The sequence below is a fragment of the Tinamus guttatus genome, unplaced genomic scaffold (assembly GCF_059628265.1).
Source record: "Tinamus guttatus ecotype Peru unplaced genomic scaffold, ASM5962826v1 Tinamus_guttatus_pri_ptg000246l, whole genome shotgun sequence".
NCBI lineage: Eukaryota > Metazoa > Chordata > Aves > Tinamiformes > Tinamidae > Tinamus > Tinamus guttatus.
In genome coordinates this window covers 1,371,502-1,391,680 of record NW_028288780.1, presented here as the reverse complement: position 1 = coordinate 1,391,680, position 20,179 = coordinate 1,371,502, and the positions used below count along the sequence as shown (strand labels likewise).

Here is a 20,179-nt window from a genome sequence, read left to right as displayed (position 1 = left end):
AACCCACTAGGTAAGAATCTACTTCATTGTACTAATTTATGATTTCACAGACTAGTCACATGCACTGAAACTTCCAGACACTCACTTAACATTTTGCCATATTCATGCATGTGTCCATGCTGACACGTGTGCACATGCATGTGTTTTTAAGCAGTAGTTATACTATACATGCAAGTAGCCCAAGTCAGAATCATTTAATTAAAACCAAGATATTCACTATATGAAATTGTAAACTCATTTCCTGAACGAACTATAGGTATTCCCCTCATGAAATATTTGGAGGCTTGGAGGACATCTATATAAATGATGTCAACTAATCCGGCCTGCGCCATGGGCAGCCAGTTCTCCATGACAATGAAAAGTTTTATAAAAAAAAAAAAAAAGAAAAAAAAAAAAATGAGAGGAGTCCCCTTCTCAACTGAAGGCCATATCTGAGGTGTGACTCTGCAGTGGGCTTGAATTATTGATGGCTTCCCATCCTCAGTCAGGGTGACAAGGATTTCAATTAATGCTGCTTATTTTGAATATTTAAGTGAACTGCTGTAACAGATGAAAAGAGAGTTTCTTTCACGCTCTGTTTCCATGTGAACTACAATATTAGTTTTTCAACATTTAAAATTCAGGGTAGTAGGAGCTTTCTGCAATTCCATAATAAGACTTCGAATGTAATAATTGTATTAAGGGTTATATTTTGTGTTTTGCGATTACTGTAGCTACTAATTGTGAAGGACACACAGCTTAGTTTTGTAAAGTGTAATCAGCAGCAAGTTTTACATTCTAGTTTTACATCCCCAAGGCCTATATACACTCCATGTTCCAACTACTGAATACTCAAATTCAGTTGCTTCATTGAAACTATAGGAAACACTGAAACATGACAGGCCTCTACAGATGTGTCAACAGATTGAGACAGGAAGTAATCATAGAATTTACACTTGAATATAAACAGATCAGCAGTTTCAAATGGAGAAGTTTATAAACAATCTAATTTGCTAAACTCAAAGCAGGAAAAATTAACTGTATGACAATGCAAACTTCCAGAATGAATATAAGCAGTTTGATTCCTCCTAGGAGGAGGAATTACAGAGTCTCCAGTACAGTTACCATTACATCCAGAAGGTTATTTCCAGCAATTTCATGGCATACACAAAGCAGCAAAATAGAAAGTTATTTTTCTAGAACTTTCATGCTCTGACTTAACAAATACAGCAAGGACTACTAACTTGTCTCACTTTTCAGTAAACTACACTTTAGGTGCCAAATGTTTAATAATATTCTGCTTAACTGCATTGTCTTGCTCAGACTGAAATAGTATTTTTCCTTCATTTCTCAGTGTTGGCAGATTTGACTTGCCATACTAGAGTACCTTTAAAGTTTGCTCTTATCCAGGAGGATGCAAATGGTTTACTCTAAATAATGGGAAGCCTTAGGTCACTTGGCAGGAAGCAGCACAACATTCTCACTGAGAGAATATGGGAGTTGCAAGGCTCTCCCCCTGCACCCAACTCCACAAAAGCAACGCTTCATCATCTTAGGAAGGAACTCTCAAACTGCAACATTAGTGATACACTTCAAAACAAGATGAGCTCAAGATTTACTCATTCCTCTTCTAAGCTGATGAAATCATAATGATTATAAAGAGCTGGAGATAGTGTTCAGACAGGAGATTATTTCTATTTATGGTAGCTGCATTGTCTTGACAAGACACTCTGGCAAGGAAACCAAGAAAGTCTGATGCTGTTTTCAAGACTTCTCAGAGAGATCATTGCCACATACATTTGTTTTGGAGCTAAGTTTATTTTGAAAGCCAGACAAAGGGCATTGTTGAGAAGTAGCTGGATCATCTCCCAGTTTTCCAATTTCACTGGAAAATCCGTTCCTGTCAGAAACTACCCTAGGCTGTTTCTTCTCCCTGCCTTACTTGTCTGCAATCCTTTTTTAGCATCTAGTTATGTAGCTGCTCACCAAAATCACTTTCCCTAGCCGCAGGCCACCATTTTACTACCTGCAAGCTCTCCTCTCCTTAGCAACTTGCTATGTTTGCATATGTTGGAAAACACTGGAAAACTTAACAACAGGAGAATGAAAAGCTTGTCTTGCTTCATAGGAAAGACTTCTTGCTCTCATAACAAATACTATTACAAGGTCCCAATGAGTCTTGGCTTTTTAGAATCAGCGTCACCACTATGCAGCCTGTACAGCTAGCACATGATTTCCTAGGAAAAGAGAAATATTTCTAACCCAAAGAGCTTTACATCTCCCACACCTCTTCAGTGGTTTTCTACTTGAAGTTGTCCCTATACTGCAAAGGCCTAACAGAATCAAGCTATTTGACCAGTTCAGTCTGTTCTCACCTGCCCATAATGCACCGCACAGGCATTTAACTTCCAAATGCTGTACTCTGTAATAGGTGAACAATTATGATAACCTTATTTTTAAGTAGTGATCTAGTAGCACCATTAAAAATAGCAGCAAAGTACTCACTTAAAAAAGGCAGGCCCAAACACAATGGCTAAGTTTTCCAGAGTCATGAAATTCACTGCACTGTACGTGGATACCTTTAACAGGAAAGCAGCCAGGAACTGAAGGAGGCTGTGATGAGCTTTGGGCAGGCAGGTGAGTAACTGCCTCAAGTTCTTGATGCATTCTGTTGCGTTGACTTCATGCTCTGTAAAGCATCAGTTAACATACGTAAGTATTCCTAATGTTTGCATGATTATTAGAAATAGATCTCCAGGACACATCTGGGAGGCTTTGACATCATAGATGGTAAATCCTACCCTAAAGGACAATTCTATCACTAAAAAATGCATTCTATAAAGGACTAATAATACCTATGCTGTTCAACCTTTTCAAGGTATCTGGAAAATGGGATGCAGGAGAAAAAAAAAAAAAAAAAAGGGCACCCAGACACACACCACACACACACACACTGAGTAAGACTGTTCAGGATAGTCAAAGCAGAGCAACTGCAGAAAGTCTTTGCCAGCTGTTGAGAGAGACTTAAAATACATGCATGGACATAACCTGGCACTTAGTAGAAGTTTAATGGATACAATGCACAGTCAAACACACAAACTCCTCTTATTTGTATGCAAACATCTGAACTAGTCATCACTCAAAATCACTGGGACAATTGCCTGAAATGATTATTGACAGTGGATTTTGTTTGTTTTTGCTTTTATACATTTAAGAATTATAGGTATGAATAGGGAGCTAGACAGAATATTGCTGCAGGCACCCATTCTTCCTTTGCATTTTGAATATTTCATGCCATTTCACTCACCATTGCCAAAGGAGATACAGAAACTAGTAAGAAGAAGGAACAGGGATATACCAAGGGGTTCTGTATAAGGGAATAGGTAGGAAAGGTTCTACTTGGAAGAGAAAGAAACAAAGCAGTGGATATGTAAATGCATGAACAGACTTACGATGGTGATTAAACAGATTAAAAATAAAAATAGTATTTCAGGATGTAGTAAGGCATCAATTTTAAAAAGAGAACATGCAGAGAACATGCTTTGCCTCCTGATGTTGCAAAATACAGAAGTGTTGGTGTCAAAAAATTCAAAACAGGAATTAGGCAAAGTTAGTGGAAGATAGCTCTATCAAGCAATTATTCATCAGCATCAGGTTAAGGAAACTCTAAGTTATTGCTTACTAGGAAGATGCCATGAGTATATCTGTCACTGTTAGAGAAAGAACATTACCTTAGCACATGCCCACTCCATACCTTGGAAAATTTTGAGGAAACCAGCACATAGATGGTCCGGAAAAACAGCCACTGGAAGTTCCTTCAGAAAGAGTTTCAGAAGACTGGCAACAGAATCAACATCTCCATCATTAATAAGGTCTACATCCTCCCCTTGATTGTATTTCTGTTTCAATTCCTTGATTTTATGCACAGAGCCATTGATTCGAAACACACCTACACGCTCTAGACCTATTTGGCGAGAAATATAAAACTGTAAGCACTGATTGCATTGCCTGTGCAATAAACATTGTACCTCAAAAAAACAAGGGCTCATCAAAGAAAACACAACTATATAAAAACAGAAAACATGAGCTTACCAAATACTTCTAAGTATTCCACCATCTGTGTCACAAGAAAGGGAACTCTGCATTGTGGTTCATCCTGTATGAGAGTTTCCAGAGGAACACCAAATGCACTTCTTCCTTTTTGGAACTGGAGATCCGGTGTGACTTTATTTGTTGTTTGCTTAACTCGAATAGAAGAAAATGATTTCTGGGGAAAAAAAAAAAAAAAGTGATACACAGAAGCTGGATTTTGCCATTACACCTTAGTTACTATTTTGTCTTCATTTAGAGATCCTAGTACAGATTCTACTCTGGTGCACATTCCCAAAATACTAATATCACTCTAATTAGAGCCAAGACAACACCTGCAATTGGAGAGACTCAAATAAGATCTTCAAGTGCCTAAGTCTGCTCAAGACCAAAGAGAGATGGTAAAGATCTCCTCCTGTCCAGTGCCAAAGAACAAGAGCTTAATATCATACCACCTAGGAGACTAGTATGTCACTTCTAGGTCTTCCCAGACCTTGGAAGCTGCAAGACTCTCCAACTCCTCCTTGGGCTCCAGGGAAAATGCACGGTGTGATTAAAGGTACAAGACCGTTGAACTACAAAACATAGGTACGTATCTTCATGTATGTACACACTCATGTGTCTGAATCACTCCAGAAATTAAACAGTAACCACATTTTCTAAAATGCAGAAATTGCATTCACAACAGGTGAACAGGACTAGACCACTAAGGAATGGGGTACAAACACCCTGTTTAGAATGGGGAGGGCTGTGTTGTTGAATTCCTCTCTCTGGAGTGAGCCCTCACTTGTCAGGCAAAGGCTGACCTAATGCTGCTACATAACTGAGTTTGGCTATGCAAGATTCATGGAGCCAGAACAAGAATTTAAGAAACAACCATGAACTTGCCTGGCTGAAAGAGTCTCTTGGATTCTAATATTTACTTTCCAGGTTATTTCTGATGCTCTTATCTCCATAACAGATAACAGAAACATAAAAAAAAAATACACAAAAAAACACTCAATTTCTCCTCAAGAACTAGGCAATCACTAGGATGAAGCAGCTGCCCAGAACATAAAGTGAGTAGGATCTACAGCTTAGTTTTAAGTACCAGGAAGAGCTTCTCTTCTGTGCCATACTTAAGCAAAACTGAAAGAATAAAGGTGAAATGGTCTATGGGCATATTATCACTTTCAAATATATCCACTCTGTTATTGTGGCATCTGTAAACACTTTTATCTACTGAAAAGCCTATTTATAATAGAAAAATTATCAAGGAATACTGCTGCCAGAACAGCTAGCGTTTTAAGCTTTTTTGCTTAATTTGAAATTGTTTTCTTTAATGTTCTCAAATGCCAGTCAAAAGTCTAGATTATAGTTTCCAGCAGTGAATCATGTAAAGTCTTGGGTAGTTTACTCCAAATGCCTGAACCCTAAAAATCCCAAACCATGCAGCACATCCAGCATCGCTACAGGCTGAGACCGCAGCCAGCACCCAGCTTATCCTCAACATCAGCTGAGGCCAGGCACTGAACCAAGCTGCTTGCTCTCATCTGCGCACTACGTTGTGCAGAACTTTGGCACGTAACTTACATATAGAGAACGACCTAGTAATACAATTTTACAAGAGATCCACCACCAAAGTTTAAAATACAGTGGAGAGGGACATAAAAGGCCAGAAACAGTAAAAAGAGCAGTAGATTTTGACATGGCATGGGGCCCTAAACAGGACCTTTTCCAAAGCTGACAGATGAGAAGAGGGGCATGTCACTCAGCAACCATCTGAGCTCCATAAACCTACAATTTCTATACTTCAATCCATGTGACCATGACTGGCAGGTTTAATCCAAAGCCCTGAAAAGCATGTGTTACCTCAGACTAAGCCCTGAAGCTATTTCCTAAGAACCCTCCTGACCACTGCTGCCATCACACCAGCCAGCCTTCCTGCTAATCCAACCTTCTGCTTGGAAACATGCAACAGAGAACACGCATTACCTCAGCCTCCAAAGTCTGCCAAGTCAGGATACTTGAACACAAGCTATCCCTTTATTTCCCATTCACTCTATTTCTAAGCAACGCAAATTTTACCCTTGCTTCTGTGACATCAAATCCAAAATCGTAGTTTTGTGTAAGTCTCAGCTGGCAGAAAGCTGTGTTCCCAGCATATAAGCTGATACCTTCTTAATGTAACCCTCCATTGTAACTTCAAACATCTCTCTTCCATGAGATGCCATCTAAGCAATCATATCATCCCTAAATACTTGGTGACTGAACAGCAAGGAAGCTGCCAGCCACTGTCAAATCTGAAGAGAAAAGAGTGGCAGTAGCCAAAGAAACAAATAAATGTTTGCTGTGAGCATCTATCATTAATATACTTTTTGATCCACTGATTGACCTCTGAACTTCCCAGAAAAAATAATTTCTATATATCTATGCTCAGATATATCTAGCAGAAAACACATTTATTCAAAGCCATGGTTTTACACAAAACCATGAAAGCATAAGTCAAAACCTGAATTATTCCGATTTACAGGCTGATACTAGTTCTATATCAAGAAAATTTAAACAGCATCAGCATTTCATTTTAAGGGGAGATTTTAAGTTTTTATTATTACCATCCCAAGACATTCTAAAGATAGCCTTTTCTTAAATATTTTACTGCTACAGTTTCCAAAGGAAAGAGTGAAGAATTTTCTACAGATTTGTAGCTGAAGCACCATAGAAAAAGCTTTTCTTTTTTTCAGCTTATAAAATGCATACCTTCAGCAATGTCACAAGCCATAGCTTGCCTTGACTGTGTTCAGTTTTGTAACCATGGTGAACACACACAGACATACAGAGAGAAAAACCTTAAGCCTTATTTTGCTCTTTCAATACATAAGTGAGCTTAGAACACGCTGCTAATACTAAAGTGCTAATAATTACTTGAATGAGACCAATATCAATATGGAAAAAAAGTTTAGAGCATTCACACAATATAAGCTACTGAGTGTTGAAAAGCTGTCTAGTTTTAAAATACCTATGATACCTTACTCTAAATGCCTTCCCTTTCCCTCTTCAAAGGTAACAGTTGTGTTGCAGGAAGCAAACCTCCAAAAGAAGAAAGGACATAGGAGACACTCAATAAACCAGATTTAAGTCCACTTACACAAAATGAAAGGGAGGCACTCGCTCCCATACTAGGCTGCAGGAGAATATCAGTATTTCAGTTGTGCTGCTCAGAAGATACAGTCATCTTTCTTCTCGTTACAGCTCCATGCAGTCCAGCCAAAGTCAACTGCAGCCATGGGGGCTGTTACTCTGTAACTAACTTATAGTATAATTGCTAAGTAACCTCTTAATCAGTAATTTCACTCCAGGTTCTGTGGATGGCAGAAGTTAACTGCTGGTAGAAGGGGATTCCTTGTAGCAAATACTTGTCTCCCGAGTCACGCTGCAAAAGCTCACAGACCAGTTACCATCAAGAGATGTTTCCATGGCACCTAACACACACAATGGCACAGCTTCCTGTAAGTTCACACACCCTGTGTTTGCTATTCATGAGCAGTGTTGTTTGTTTTTTAAGTACAAGTTGGCAAATAATCAGTTCACCTGCTGCTCCTTCTGTCTCATTATAGCAATAACTAATTATTTTGAGGTGGTCCACAGTGTACGTATAATATAGATACACATTTAGATAACACCTGCACAGTCATTGTTAGACATATGAGCAAGAATCCATAAAGCCTTTGAAATATGGAGATGCAGATGCTGTTAAGGCTAGCATCTTGTGTTTAGTGCTCATAGAAATAAAGCGTCTCCTCTGAAGTAAGCCACAACAAAACAGACAACATTATAGTTAAGTGCAGTTGGAGGAGATTCTTAACACAAAAATAAGAGAATTTTCTAATATGGTGTATAACAGAAAAGAAATAAAATGCAGAAGAGAAAAATACAGGAGTCAAGTAGGACCCCACTGCTACTGTACTAGAAAGGTAGGAGTTACTGTCAACACACAAGCCTGCTGTAAAACAACACTCAGAGACAATTCCCTCTTCCACAGGAGGGATATTTGAAAAAAAATTGGTGATTTTTAGCCCACCTACCTCTCTGCAAGATGCTGGGCTGAGGTTAGAAACGCTTTAACTTCAGTTTTTCTTGCCTACCTAATGGGAGAAGAGAGCATACACAGATTAGGGTCTCTTTTGCACATTGAGGAACCTCAGTATGCCCTTACCTCTACTCCCATCTGTAGGAAGGGCATGGTTAAATCCCTAGAGGATGGAGTTCAGGTTTTGACCAAAACTCCTCATTGCCATCTCCCAGTGCTCCAAATACAGGCTTGCAATCCTCTGTGAACACTTTTTTACCTGTCTGTGCAGCAGATGGTTGCTGATTAAACTGCCCAACAACTATTTAATCCCTTTTCCATGAGGCACGCACCATTCCAGCAGGATGGCTGCCTTTCCCCAAGCCCATTTTGACCAGCAGCATTATCCTGGATTTAGGCAGCACCTCCCAACACAAGCACAGGAGAGATAGGGAGAGACAATGCAACTCAAGGACAGGCCATGTGACAGCCAAAATTAGAGCTGCTTCTACCAAGGTCTGCTGTATTTCCTACTATTCAAGGTGCCCCAGTATCTTCTATTGTAATATTAAGGATACACAAGAGTTTTACCCTCTGTATGGCTGCAATTTTAACAACTGGCAGCAGCAGGGACAAGTGAACAGCTACTCTGGGGAAACAAACACATTAGAGCTGTGTGCTGCAATCCAGAGATAAGATCCAGAGAAGAGTAGCTTCCCTGCTTCCCCATCTGTTAGACCTATAAGGGCAGGCCAAGGAGGAAGAGGTCCACAGTGCTTGCCACCATGATTACCTGCTCCTGCTCATGAGGACCAAGCTCACAAGAAACTCCCTCTAGTCAGGCCAAACTCAACACTGGAATTAACAGACTTTAACACCTGAGCTTTCCTTCAGTGTCAGAAAGCAGGTCCCAGCCTTTAGTGTGCCCGAGAACATGGGCTCTTTTTCTAGAGAACCAATAAGGAAGAAGTTCAGAAAGGCCCAGCTCAAGGCTGCCACCGTCACACAGAGAGCCCCATGACACCACATGGCTCCCGCCCAGCTCTCTCCTGCTCCTCACAACCCACTCCAGGCTTCTCCCGCCCCAGCACTGCCCTGCTCTCCCTCCCACCCAGGGGCTCAGCCCTCCAGGCTGAGGCAGGGGGCACAGAGCCCCTTCTCCAGCCTCCCCACAGAACAAAGAAAAAGGAGCCACACTGCTACCTGCTTGCTGCGCTGCTGCAATCCTCCCTCACAGCAGCCCTTCACCGGGCAGAAGCAGCCTCAGCCTCGTCAGTGCAGATGAGCTTCACCTGGGCTCAGCTGCCTCAGCTGCAGCTCGTTGGGGGCCCACAACCCACCGCCCAGGGCTGCCACATCCCTGACGACCCCCTCATTAGGCAGGCACACAGGTGCCTAGGGGCATGCTCTTCTCCTGCACGCAGGTAGTTGTCTGAACTTTGCATTCTTGCTAGCATACAAGGGTGGTTCATGGCTAGCTAGATCAGAGCCATGTGCATGCGTTTTCAGCACGAGAGACTCTCAGGGCTGCTCATGGTGCTTCTCACGCAGACCTAGAACTGTTTTTCTAGCAGAGCAGATCTGTCACTTCTCCACACAGTCATCAGCTGGCAGATGAGTATCTGATTTGCACAGATGGAGGTATTTACTGTTTGGTGGAGACATCTCCGCCCTCCTTCTCTGCTGGGGATGTTGGTACATTGCTTCCCTCTTGAGCAAGGTGACAGTGCTCTGGCTCTCACGCATACCTGGCAGCGGGGCAGTTCCTGCTGGGTCACGAAGTCCTTGGCTGCAAGGCACTATAGGCTGGCAGGCTTTGCAGAAGCCAATGTTGCCAAGTCATCCTGGAACGGAACTGCACAGGCAGCCAGCTGCTAATGAAGGAGCAGTTTTCTCCTGCCTCTGAAGGAGCCCTAGATTCTCCTTCCCTCCCCACTCCACGGTTCAGGGTGTTTGTCCTGAGGCTGTCAGCCAAAGGAGATCTTGTGTGTGCTAGGATTGTACTGCTGCTCCTTGAGCAGGACAGTGCCAGTGATCACAAAACGGTGAGGCTGGAGGAACTGTAAATTTACGACCAGTAATTAGTGAGAGTTTTCACTTCCCCATACACAGACTGGATCAATGCCCTATCAAGATGAGATGTGTCCTCTGTTGGATGCAAGAACTAACTGGTTCTGAGAATGAAGAGTTTCTGCACCCATAATATGTAAAGCCAGGCTCATTTTGGTGTTGAGAGCTGCAAAGGATCCTAAGAGAGCTGCTAGCAGTGAACACAACATAATTAGGTTTAGCAGTGTAGCAGGAAAGAGCAGACTGAATAAATCCAACATGCAAGTATTCATCTTCAAGCGTACAAACCGTAAATACACAGTGAGAGCTAAAAAAATCCAACAAATGTACTGGTGACATGACTTGAGTGCACTTCTCTTGACATAGCTAGGGTCATCCAGTTCTTATATCTTAGATGAGATACATACACATGGCATATTGGCAGGTGACACCCTGTCTCTGCTGCATTCAAATCTTCTGCCACATGAGCTCTCTCCTGTAACAAAACATAGTGCTTTCCTGCCCTCCATGCCCTCACATACTTTATTGATGTATTTTCAAGGCAGCTGTGGGCAGGAGTAGCTTCTCCACCTTTGCTGGGTCCCTTTGGGACAGCCAAAGTACAGTGCCTTCGGAGCCACCGGCATCCTGCTGACTGTGCCACTGGACTGGAGAGTGGGCCAGTGTTCTGCAGAGATAATATCTCCAAAAAGGCCTGTGGAGAAGGAAAAAAAAAAAAGCTGAAAAAAACCTGTCTCAAACTCTTCACTCCCCACCCCTCCACCCCACAGAATGCTCCATCCATCTTAGGAGATTTCATAGGAATCATCCTTTCCTGACAAGTCACTCTCCCGTGCTTCAGTAAAATATGCTAACTGTAAGCAAATACCTTTTAAAGCAATAAATGCTGAGTCCAAACAGCAAGTACAATTTTCTTCCATTAGACCATCGCAGCCGTAACAGAGCAAATATGACAGTAACTACAAAGTGTCTTTGTTCATTAGCTGCTCAGTCTCTACTGCTCCACTAATTGCAATTATGAGGAATTTGTTTTCAAGACCTGCCTGTTGCCTGCAAAAACAAAATTCCAAGAGGCTAATTTAAAATGCAAAGCCATTTCCATTCCCCTGAAAATCTGCAACAGCTAGAGGGCACACAAGGCTTGTCAGAGAGGTAATACTGCAAACTTCACTTCAGAGGGAGCAAGGAAACATCAGTACTTGACAGAATTTCTTTTTGCACAAAATAACACATTTTAGAGGGGTGATTTTTCCTCACATTGCTGTTGAACATAGGGCAGAAACCCAGTAGAAGCACTGATTAAACTAATTAAATATAACTGTGCATACCAAGTAACCAAGTAAACCATTATGGCCCAGTCTTCACAACCACAGGATCAAAGGCAAAGTCAGCAGGATGTGTGGTACCTTGGGCAGCCACCCTGACTTCAAGGAGCATGTCTAAGCTAAGAGCTTTTTTTTTTTTTTTTTTTTTTTTGCCTTCTGATAACTCTTCCACCTAAGGATAAGCTTGCGGGAAAAGACAGTGACCTGGTCGACGTGATTTGAGGAGACCAAGAAATTATTAGGAGTTGCTTTTGTGCTCTTTTCAGTGGGTGGCTGCCTTTGAGGCTCACTGCCTTGAAAAGGAAGATAGAGGGGGAATAAACATGAAAGTTTGGTCATTTTCTTTAGAAAACAAGTATTCTTACATAAGCATTACGAATGCCAAGATGGTAGCTGTAGCAAATCGGCTATCAGCAGCAGTAAAAATCAATGGTAGCAAGCTGAGGCTTCCCAGTTTACTTTAGAGTTTTCCTTCAAAAACGCAAGCAGTTTGTCCTGCTAATCTAGTGACCTGCGCCTCACCTTTGAGAGCCTGGACGCACTCAGGCAAAGCGGAGCGAAAGGCCTTTGTGGGGCGCGCGGCCTGCGGGCAGCCATGCAGCGGTGCTGCCGCGTGCCCGGCGTCACTCCGCACGGGGCTCTGCACCAGAGGTGAGCGCCGGGGAGGCAGCCGGCCGCCGCAGGGCACTGCTCAGCTCGGGTGAGCAGGAGCTGGCAAACAGCAGGCGCTGCTGGCAAGCAGCACTGGCAGCTCAGGACGTAATAGAAGCACAGGGTTAAAAATAATGCTGTTGATAAAAATATGCCGTTGATACATGAAGACTATGAACTGAATGTGTTGTAGCCAAAACACTGGATGTGACAAGTTCATGTAATCAGCCCTTAGGCCATTTCATCTGCTTTAAAAATCTTTTCTTTCTGCATTTCAAAACAAAGGGCAGGCTGGTTGTGGCAAAGAGCTCCACAGGAGGTAGCACCCCGGGGGAACTCATAGCTCCCGTCAGGTGCATCCACATATGCAGATAGGTCCTCTGCTCCGAGACCCAGGGCACATGTTCTCTCTTGGCCATCCAGAGCTGGGGCCTGGAGACACTGCAGGGCAGGAAGAGCTGGACACAATTCACAGGAGCTGAGGGAGGCAGAAAGAGCACTGTGAGCAAGACAGGCTAAAAACCTGAAGATGCAGTCAGGGATATAGGACTGAACACACTGTTCTATTGTGTCCGGAACTATTTTGAAAAGCACAGCTCGTTTTGGGTGGGGAGCTCAGAGAAAAGTCACTGGCATAAGAATGAATATTATTGCTCTGACTCTGCAATTAAAGGAAGCACTTTGTACAGTTTTAAAAATAAAAATAAAAAAGCATAAAACACCATGACAAGCACGTGAAACCCATGCCAAGTGAATGTGCGCTGACCTCTTATTCCTGAGACCTGATGGCTTCAAAAAGCAAGATTGGAAACACTGAGAGGCCTTGGTGATTTTTTTGGGGAGAGGGAAAAGAGCAAAAATATAAGTCTAGCGCTTGGCTCTAAATGCTCAAGACAGTCCAGTTCAGGAATGTGCTTTTTCTTTTTCTATGATCTTTGGGGAACAGCACAACCATCTCCTAAATGAATTATGATGCACCATCTTAGCTGTACCATCTTAAACTTCCAAACTTTTGTGAACCTTCTCCCAGTAGAAGTGTCCCCGCGTTATTATGAAAAACATTCAGGGCTGGATTCATTCACATGAGTTTCCATCAGACAAATCCGTCTTACTGGCTTTCAAAGCAGACTTTTCTTGCAACCCTAGACATCCATCACTTTTATATTTTATTCCAATCGATCACAAATCACTTTAAACTGAAATCTGAGTAAATTCTGAACAATCACACTTTTTAAAGGTAAGTATTTGGAGTGGGTGGAAAAACTATAGTGAGTCTCTCAAACAAAAGGAAAAACTGGAAACATGAGCTACAGCCAAGTCAGAAATACAGATGGGGAAAAATAGCATCTGGCATTAGGTAATCATTGGCACAAAATGAAAACTGAAAAAAAATTCATTTCTATTTTTAAACTCTGCCATATTTGTATACGATATACTTTCCCCCATCTTAAACAGCCTTAAAGGTTGGTTGCCACATTATCTCCATCACAACATCCTGGCTACACCTATGTACCAAATTAGATTATCTGAAAGCAAGAGTACCTGTCGTGTGGAGAAAGCAGCAATGCTTCACTCCTGTATGCACTGCTTTTCCTGTATGCTGTGCTTATGGGGGAGAGCAATAGGCCAAGCCCTTCCTCCCAAGCAAGCTCTTGTCAGCTGCCAACTGTGTCCCCTCTGCCACTGCTTTATTTGTGACTCCTGCTGAGCAGATAGTCTCCTCAGAAAGCCACTGCCAGGGAGAGGTCTGTCTACACAGCCAGGACTAGGCAAGCGCCAGTGAACTCTGCCTCCCTTCTCTGTCAGCCAGGCATGAGCCAGCAGAGGCCCAGGAACATTAATCCAGAGCTGTGCCCGAGCAAACACATCCTGAGTCACAACAAGGGTATTTGTTACCACACTACATTAACCCACCTGGCAAGCTCGGAGTTGCTTCCCTGTATCTGCATCTATCTCTGGCAATGGATGTGTTGGTGTCCGATGTGGCTCCTGAGCACAGACTACTTCCAGGCAGCTGCATCACAGGCATGTTGAGAACTGTCCAGCAAGACAGTGGAGCGTCTGAGGAGGCCTTGCTTGATTTCTTTTCTTTTTTTTTTTTCCCTCCAGCATCTGTTTTTTTTTCAAGGCTTTACAAAAGTCACAAAAAGCAGTCTTTAAATGCATGCTTCCTTAGCAGCTTTGCTGAATGACAACAAACAGGCAAGTGAAAGCTCTGTAACTGCAAATAGTCCTCTCCACTGACAGGGAAATGTCACAAAGGCAAGTTGGAGCCTGTCATTCTTTTCCTTTCATCTCCACTTGACACTTCCAAATTTTCTTGATGCTACTCCAAGGAAAACAAAACCACCATTCAAAATTCTGTGTTGCTTTGTTAACTAAAGGCACTACCTCCTTGCTGCTACTCAAAGAATAGGAACCTTAGCAAAAATAGGTATGAGCTGAAAACTGTTGTAATACAGCAAGTAAAGCCCCCTTTTCTGGCCTTACAAGTTACTCAAAAGCTGTTTCAGTCTATGACATAATGTTCAAAATGCATGTGAATGAGACCAATAACTGAGCTCTCTTCAAGACATTAATAGGCTGAAAGCAAATCCCAGAGCTTGACAAGGACAATAAATTTGAGAGAAGTAGTACATCCAAATCACCCATTAAAGGATCTATACAGTAAAATTGAGCACAGAGGCAAGATCTATTCTGTACCTAGAGTCTCACCTTATCTTAGCTTGTCTTCGAGCATATACAGTATTTCTTGCTGGCAAAGAACTAGAGAAAAATACACCTTAGGAAGAAAAATTGTCCACCCTTCCCAGAGTCTTATCCCTGTCTGACAGAAAGGCGGATATTCAATCTACTTCTTGATGCAGTTCATACATAAAATAATAATAAAGCGCTTGGACCATGTGTTTGGGCTGGGAATCTGTATTTGTGACAGAACCGAATTTATGCTTTTTTCCATGTAAAATTTGCCTGCCATTTGGCAGTGGTTGCATCATCTCTATTTCTTAATTCTGAAGGAAACAATCAACAAAAATCCTCCATTTGCTTCTCTTAAGCAATATCTCCCCTTTCCCCTTTCGCCATCTCTCTCACCCAGGAAGCTTTTCAGCAGTCAAAATGGTCATCCACACATGCAGAACAGTGATTATTTAATTCTCTTCTGTACTATTGATTCTCCAGTGCTTGGGAAACATCAGATTGCCAAGCACAGCCTCATAAATGTATTTTTTGTCCATTATTCCCTTTGTTCTCTTTATTCCATCTCCACATATCCCTGTTTTCTTAAATGAAAATATTAATTGAAGTGTTCTATGTAAACTTGCCCTCATGATATTTATTGTAATTCAAGACATGTCAGCAAATTTTAGTTATCCTGGTTTGCCCTAATTAATGCAAAGCAGGATGACAGCCGCTCTGACCCTGGAATGTTTTAATTAAACAGCAAAGAAATTTGATTCCAACAGAGGCTATCACGACCTATTGCAATTTGATACATGCATCAAATGTTAAAGTTATAACCACAGGACAGCACATAATGTAGATATCTGTAAATATAGAGTTGGTCAGAGTATTGACCATTTACAAAACTGGTGGGTAAGTATTCATCTTGTTACTCAATAATAGCTTCTAGTTATTGCTGTTAATGACAGAAAACATGTTTACATTTCAACATGAGCTGTAACTCCAGGAACGGAAGTAGGAAAGTTTAGCTGGATGATTTTCAGCTTGCCATGAGGGAAACAGGGAAAAAAATCACACATTTATTTGAACCAAAAGAAAACATTTTTCTAAATTTAACTATGACCTGGTAATAATAAATTTGGAGCCAAAGGCAGTTGTGAACACTGTAGGCTGCAGCGTCACTGCACAGGGACTACGGCCACAAGGGCAGCTGACAAAGCAACTGCTCCAGTGCTCATCCCCAGCCTGAGCATAGCACCCAAAACCAGCAATATCCTGCTTGGATGCCTTGCACAGCCGCTTCCACTGCAGAAAATATAACTACAACTATGGTCCAAGTAACTCACTGTACTTAAACTCTCCATACTGGCACAGGGACTCAGCAAACAGGCAGGCAGATGCTTCTTTGAGGACTCCTGAGGCACACGTTCCATGCATGAATACCGTACGTTACTCCTGGATCCACTCTAAGTGAGAAGATTGAATGGACAAGCACGTTAAATATCAGGCTGGAGTCACTGCAAGTTGCCTAAACCTCACCTTATGCTAGCTCATAAAACTGCAGCACAAAAGCTGTACCTTACACAGGCAATCCAAAGAGGGAAAAGCACAGCAATGGGAACGCGAAGCCACAAGATTTGTCCTGTCTTCACTCTTCCTTATCACACAAGCACAAGACTCCTGTTCCTCATTAAATGAAGTTTTGAGCATCTGAAGGCAGAAAAGGTGAGAGATCTGCATTCATACCAGTCATATTTGATTTTGGATCTACAGCTCTCGACAAGAATTTCAAAATGCTCCTCATTTTGGACAACTTGGTCCTTTAGGTCCTTGAACCTTTAGGTTCTGGCAGCATGAAATTTTAGGGATGGTAAAATGAATTTGGACGATGTGATTATTTAGGACCAGCAAGAAACAAATACCCCACAAATCAAAAAAGGTAACTAAAGCTGACCCAATAGTTTTGCTCCAACAAAATATGGACACAAAAATAAAAATAACTTGAGAAGTTACTGCACAAAATGTTAGGCCCTACAATGAGGGTCCTACAAAGAAATGAGTCCAGCCTTCTCAGTAGTTCTGAGTGACAACAAGCCAGAAATAGACAGCTATTTATAGAAACTTCAAATTACCAGCTCATTTAATTCATGCACCAAAACCCTTACATGATATAGCACAGTATAAAATGAGCTTCTAAATATCTGCTTCTGAGAACTGTTTCAACTGTTTAAAAGCATCACTGTTTAAAAGTGGATGTCTTTCGTCTAAGAAACCTAAAAAGCAATGGAGAATTTGGCAAGTAAAGAACATAATGGCATGACTCCAAACACTACTTCTGGTGATAAGAATGAGAAGTCTTCTGTTTGGCTCTTTGGCATAATTATTTGATTCCAAAGCAAAATGTTACTGAAATAGTCATTTGATTCTGAGGAATTTATTTAATACTAGAAAGAAGTCTCTGTCATTTCCTTTTGCATATGTATACAATATCTGAATCATTTTTATCTTTCAGTATTTTTAATCTGACTGGTATCATAGTGAGACTGACATACTCACCAGAATCACCCTTCTAAAGAGTCTTAACTAAAATATCTTTCAAATCAGAAAAAAAAAAATAGAATGTCACTATTAACGCTATGCAAACATCTCAACCAGTTCATACTGCATATGAGCCATAGCCCTTATTTAGCACATTGTTCAATCCAGTATGTGATGCTGTAATCCAATAACAATTTAATGTAATTTAATTTTTGAGACAAAGCATAGAGATCAACAACCTAGCAAGGCACAGAAGAGAATCTTTAAATCTAATAAAACCTGGCAGTTAGGTATGTCTTGTGTCTTGGTAACTGCTATAAATTTTCTTAGTATCTGCCAATAAACTTTGCATTCTCTTAAGTGAAGGGGGTACTTAGATAATTTTTATACTATATTGCAGAATAAAGAGATTTTTTGCTGTTGCATAAACTAATTAGTTACTGTCAAATTGGTTAAAAATAAACATTTAAGTATTCCATTCACTTAACAGAGAATGCAAAATTTAATTCTACCTGGCAGAACTGTATATCCTCCTATCTCTACCAGCCTATCAATGTCAATAACCTGTGTTTCACACAAACGAGGCACAGATAATCATATTGAACCAAAAAAAAAAACCCAACCAACCAACCAAACAAAACCAAAAAAAAAAAAAAAAAACCAACAACAACAACAAAAAGTCATCTTGGCTAGTTTTCATGAAGCCCACTAGACCGAAGAAGATAAAGTTCTCAGATAAAACCTGTATAATTGAAAACTTTGAGAAGCAGTGGCTGGATAGAGGGGAGGCCAAAATCAATGCTGGTAGAAAAAGTAGTTTAACTCGGTCACTGTATCTTGTTTGCTGGCACCTAAGCAATGAATCCTTGCTCATCTCACAGCTGCCTGCAGCACCCAGTCTGGTCAACTGTCACAGAGGTCAGGAAACAAAGGACGGACACGTCAGAAAATCGGGTGTCCCCAGTTCTTGTTTCTCCCAAGTTTTTCAGCTCCAGTACTGTCTCCACACTCAGTGTAGCTCATTATTACCACATTTCTAGTTGATATACTTTCTTTCTCTAGCTACAAAATTATAACCAGCCAAATATAGCCATAGGAAGGAACAGAAATTATTTTAACTTGGCAAATTCACATAATCCAAAATATCCAACAGTTACCATTAAGTTACCCCACCAATGGCAAGCTACTCTTGAAAACAAATCCCTAAAAACCCAAGAAGCAAAAGCAAGAACTGAAACAGTTTGTCTCAGGTCTTGTTTTTCAAATGCAGTCAAGACTAGTATGGTCACAATGTTGAACCAACTGGTCAGGACTAGGAGTCCTTATACATATTGACTGCAATGGCAAGATAAAATTCCCCCACAGCCCAGGCTCTCCTCTCACTAAGGGGTGAGGTTACATCAGGAAACTATCATAGGTCACTAGTCATATTTCCAAACATATCAAGCTGCCTAATAATAGACTCCATTTCCATTGCAAAGCATGCTACATATTGCCCAATCACATTAATTCTAGCTGGATTTTTTCAGATCAACAAGTCAATTAACATCAGTTTCACTGGCGCTGAAAACGTAAAGTTGGCAGAATGCAAGAATCATTAAAAGATACTAATCTGAATGCACGCACAACCTGATTATGTACTTTATACCACTGCAGTTTCTTTAAGATGTGTAATACACATGGCACTACTTTCATACACATAGAGTGAACACTGACTGCAGTTGCCATACAGCACATACGACCAGCACAAATACATATCATATATCCAGGACACCAGTTTGAAACTGGAGATAGATATATACACTGAATGCCCTACTTAAGATTTTTTTTTTCCACATACATGTGGCAAGCAGTTCAGGAAGTTACATCTAGCAAATTATAAGCCAATCTAACTGCATTTGTATTTTTGTCAAGCTTCAATACAAACTAAAAGAAGTGAATTCCAGAAAGCCAGCAGAAGCCAAGCTAGGTTTTCCTGCCTTGGATCAGAAGAGGGAATTTGACTTGTACCTCTGCCTGCCCTATTAAGAGATTTGCAAACATAGCAACTCCGTGCATAGCCTTTGACAATAAACATTGCTCAGTTAAATGCCTGTTTTTTTTTAATCTTATGGAGTATTTATGACCTGGAATCACTGTGGACATTTGAGGAACAGAGTAATATGGAGAACTACTTAAGAATTGTCAAAGAATTTCCACCTTGTACAAGATTTCCCAACTTGCTCCAGTAACCTTTAAACCTAAAGCAAAAAGTCAAAATGCTCAGAACATACAACAGCTGGATGGAAGATTTCTGAGACTGCTCTGCAAGAACAAGCAGACAACTGTGGCATAGGAGCAGCTGAAGCAGCAAGAGGTACTCCGGTTATTCAGGGAAGTTCCCATCACTCTCTCCAACCTGGGGCCTGGATTGAACAAAAGATAAAACCCAGCACACACAGAGGGCTGTACTGTAGCTATAGAGTACCTGGGCAGTGAGTTTCAGGAGGCTTCTCTTTTTTGTGCCTGGCTGGTGTTTCAGCATTGAAACTCTTTCCATTCAGTTTTACCCTGTACCTCTTCAGTTATCCCTTCCTTCCTCACCATTTCCTTGTTTATTTTGCTAAAGTCTTTCTTGGTTATGCCCATTCCAAAAAAATGACAGATCTGCGATGACCTCTCTAACACATTATTCATTTTTTAATCAAATCTACCTTGTTGATATATCTACTATTAAGCACAAGGTCTTTTCAACAAGTCCAACCTACTAAACTGGATCTGTGCAAAACAGAGGCCCTCGTCACTGCCAGCCTGTAGG

General features: G+C 41.2%; 1 protein-coding gene across 1 annotated transcript in view; it reads right to left on the bottom strand.

Annotated features, from left to right (window-relative positions):
- Positions 1–7,225, bottom strand: part of FAM13C (family with sequence similarity 13 member C) — a 100,994-nt gene extending 93,769 nt beyond the window's left edge. Inside the window, 4 exon segments of the mRNA XM_088526351.1 lie at positions 2,485–2,668; positions 3,734–3,943; positions 4,072–4,246; positions 7,196–7,225. Coding sequence (XP_088382477.1) covers positions 2,485–2,668; positions 3,734–3,943; positions 4,072–4,246; positions 7,196–7,225 — 599 coding nt within the window.
- Positions 7,226–20,179: the final 12,954 nt, after the last annotated feature.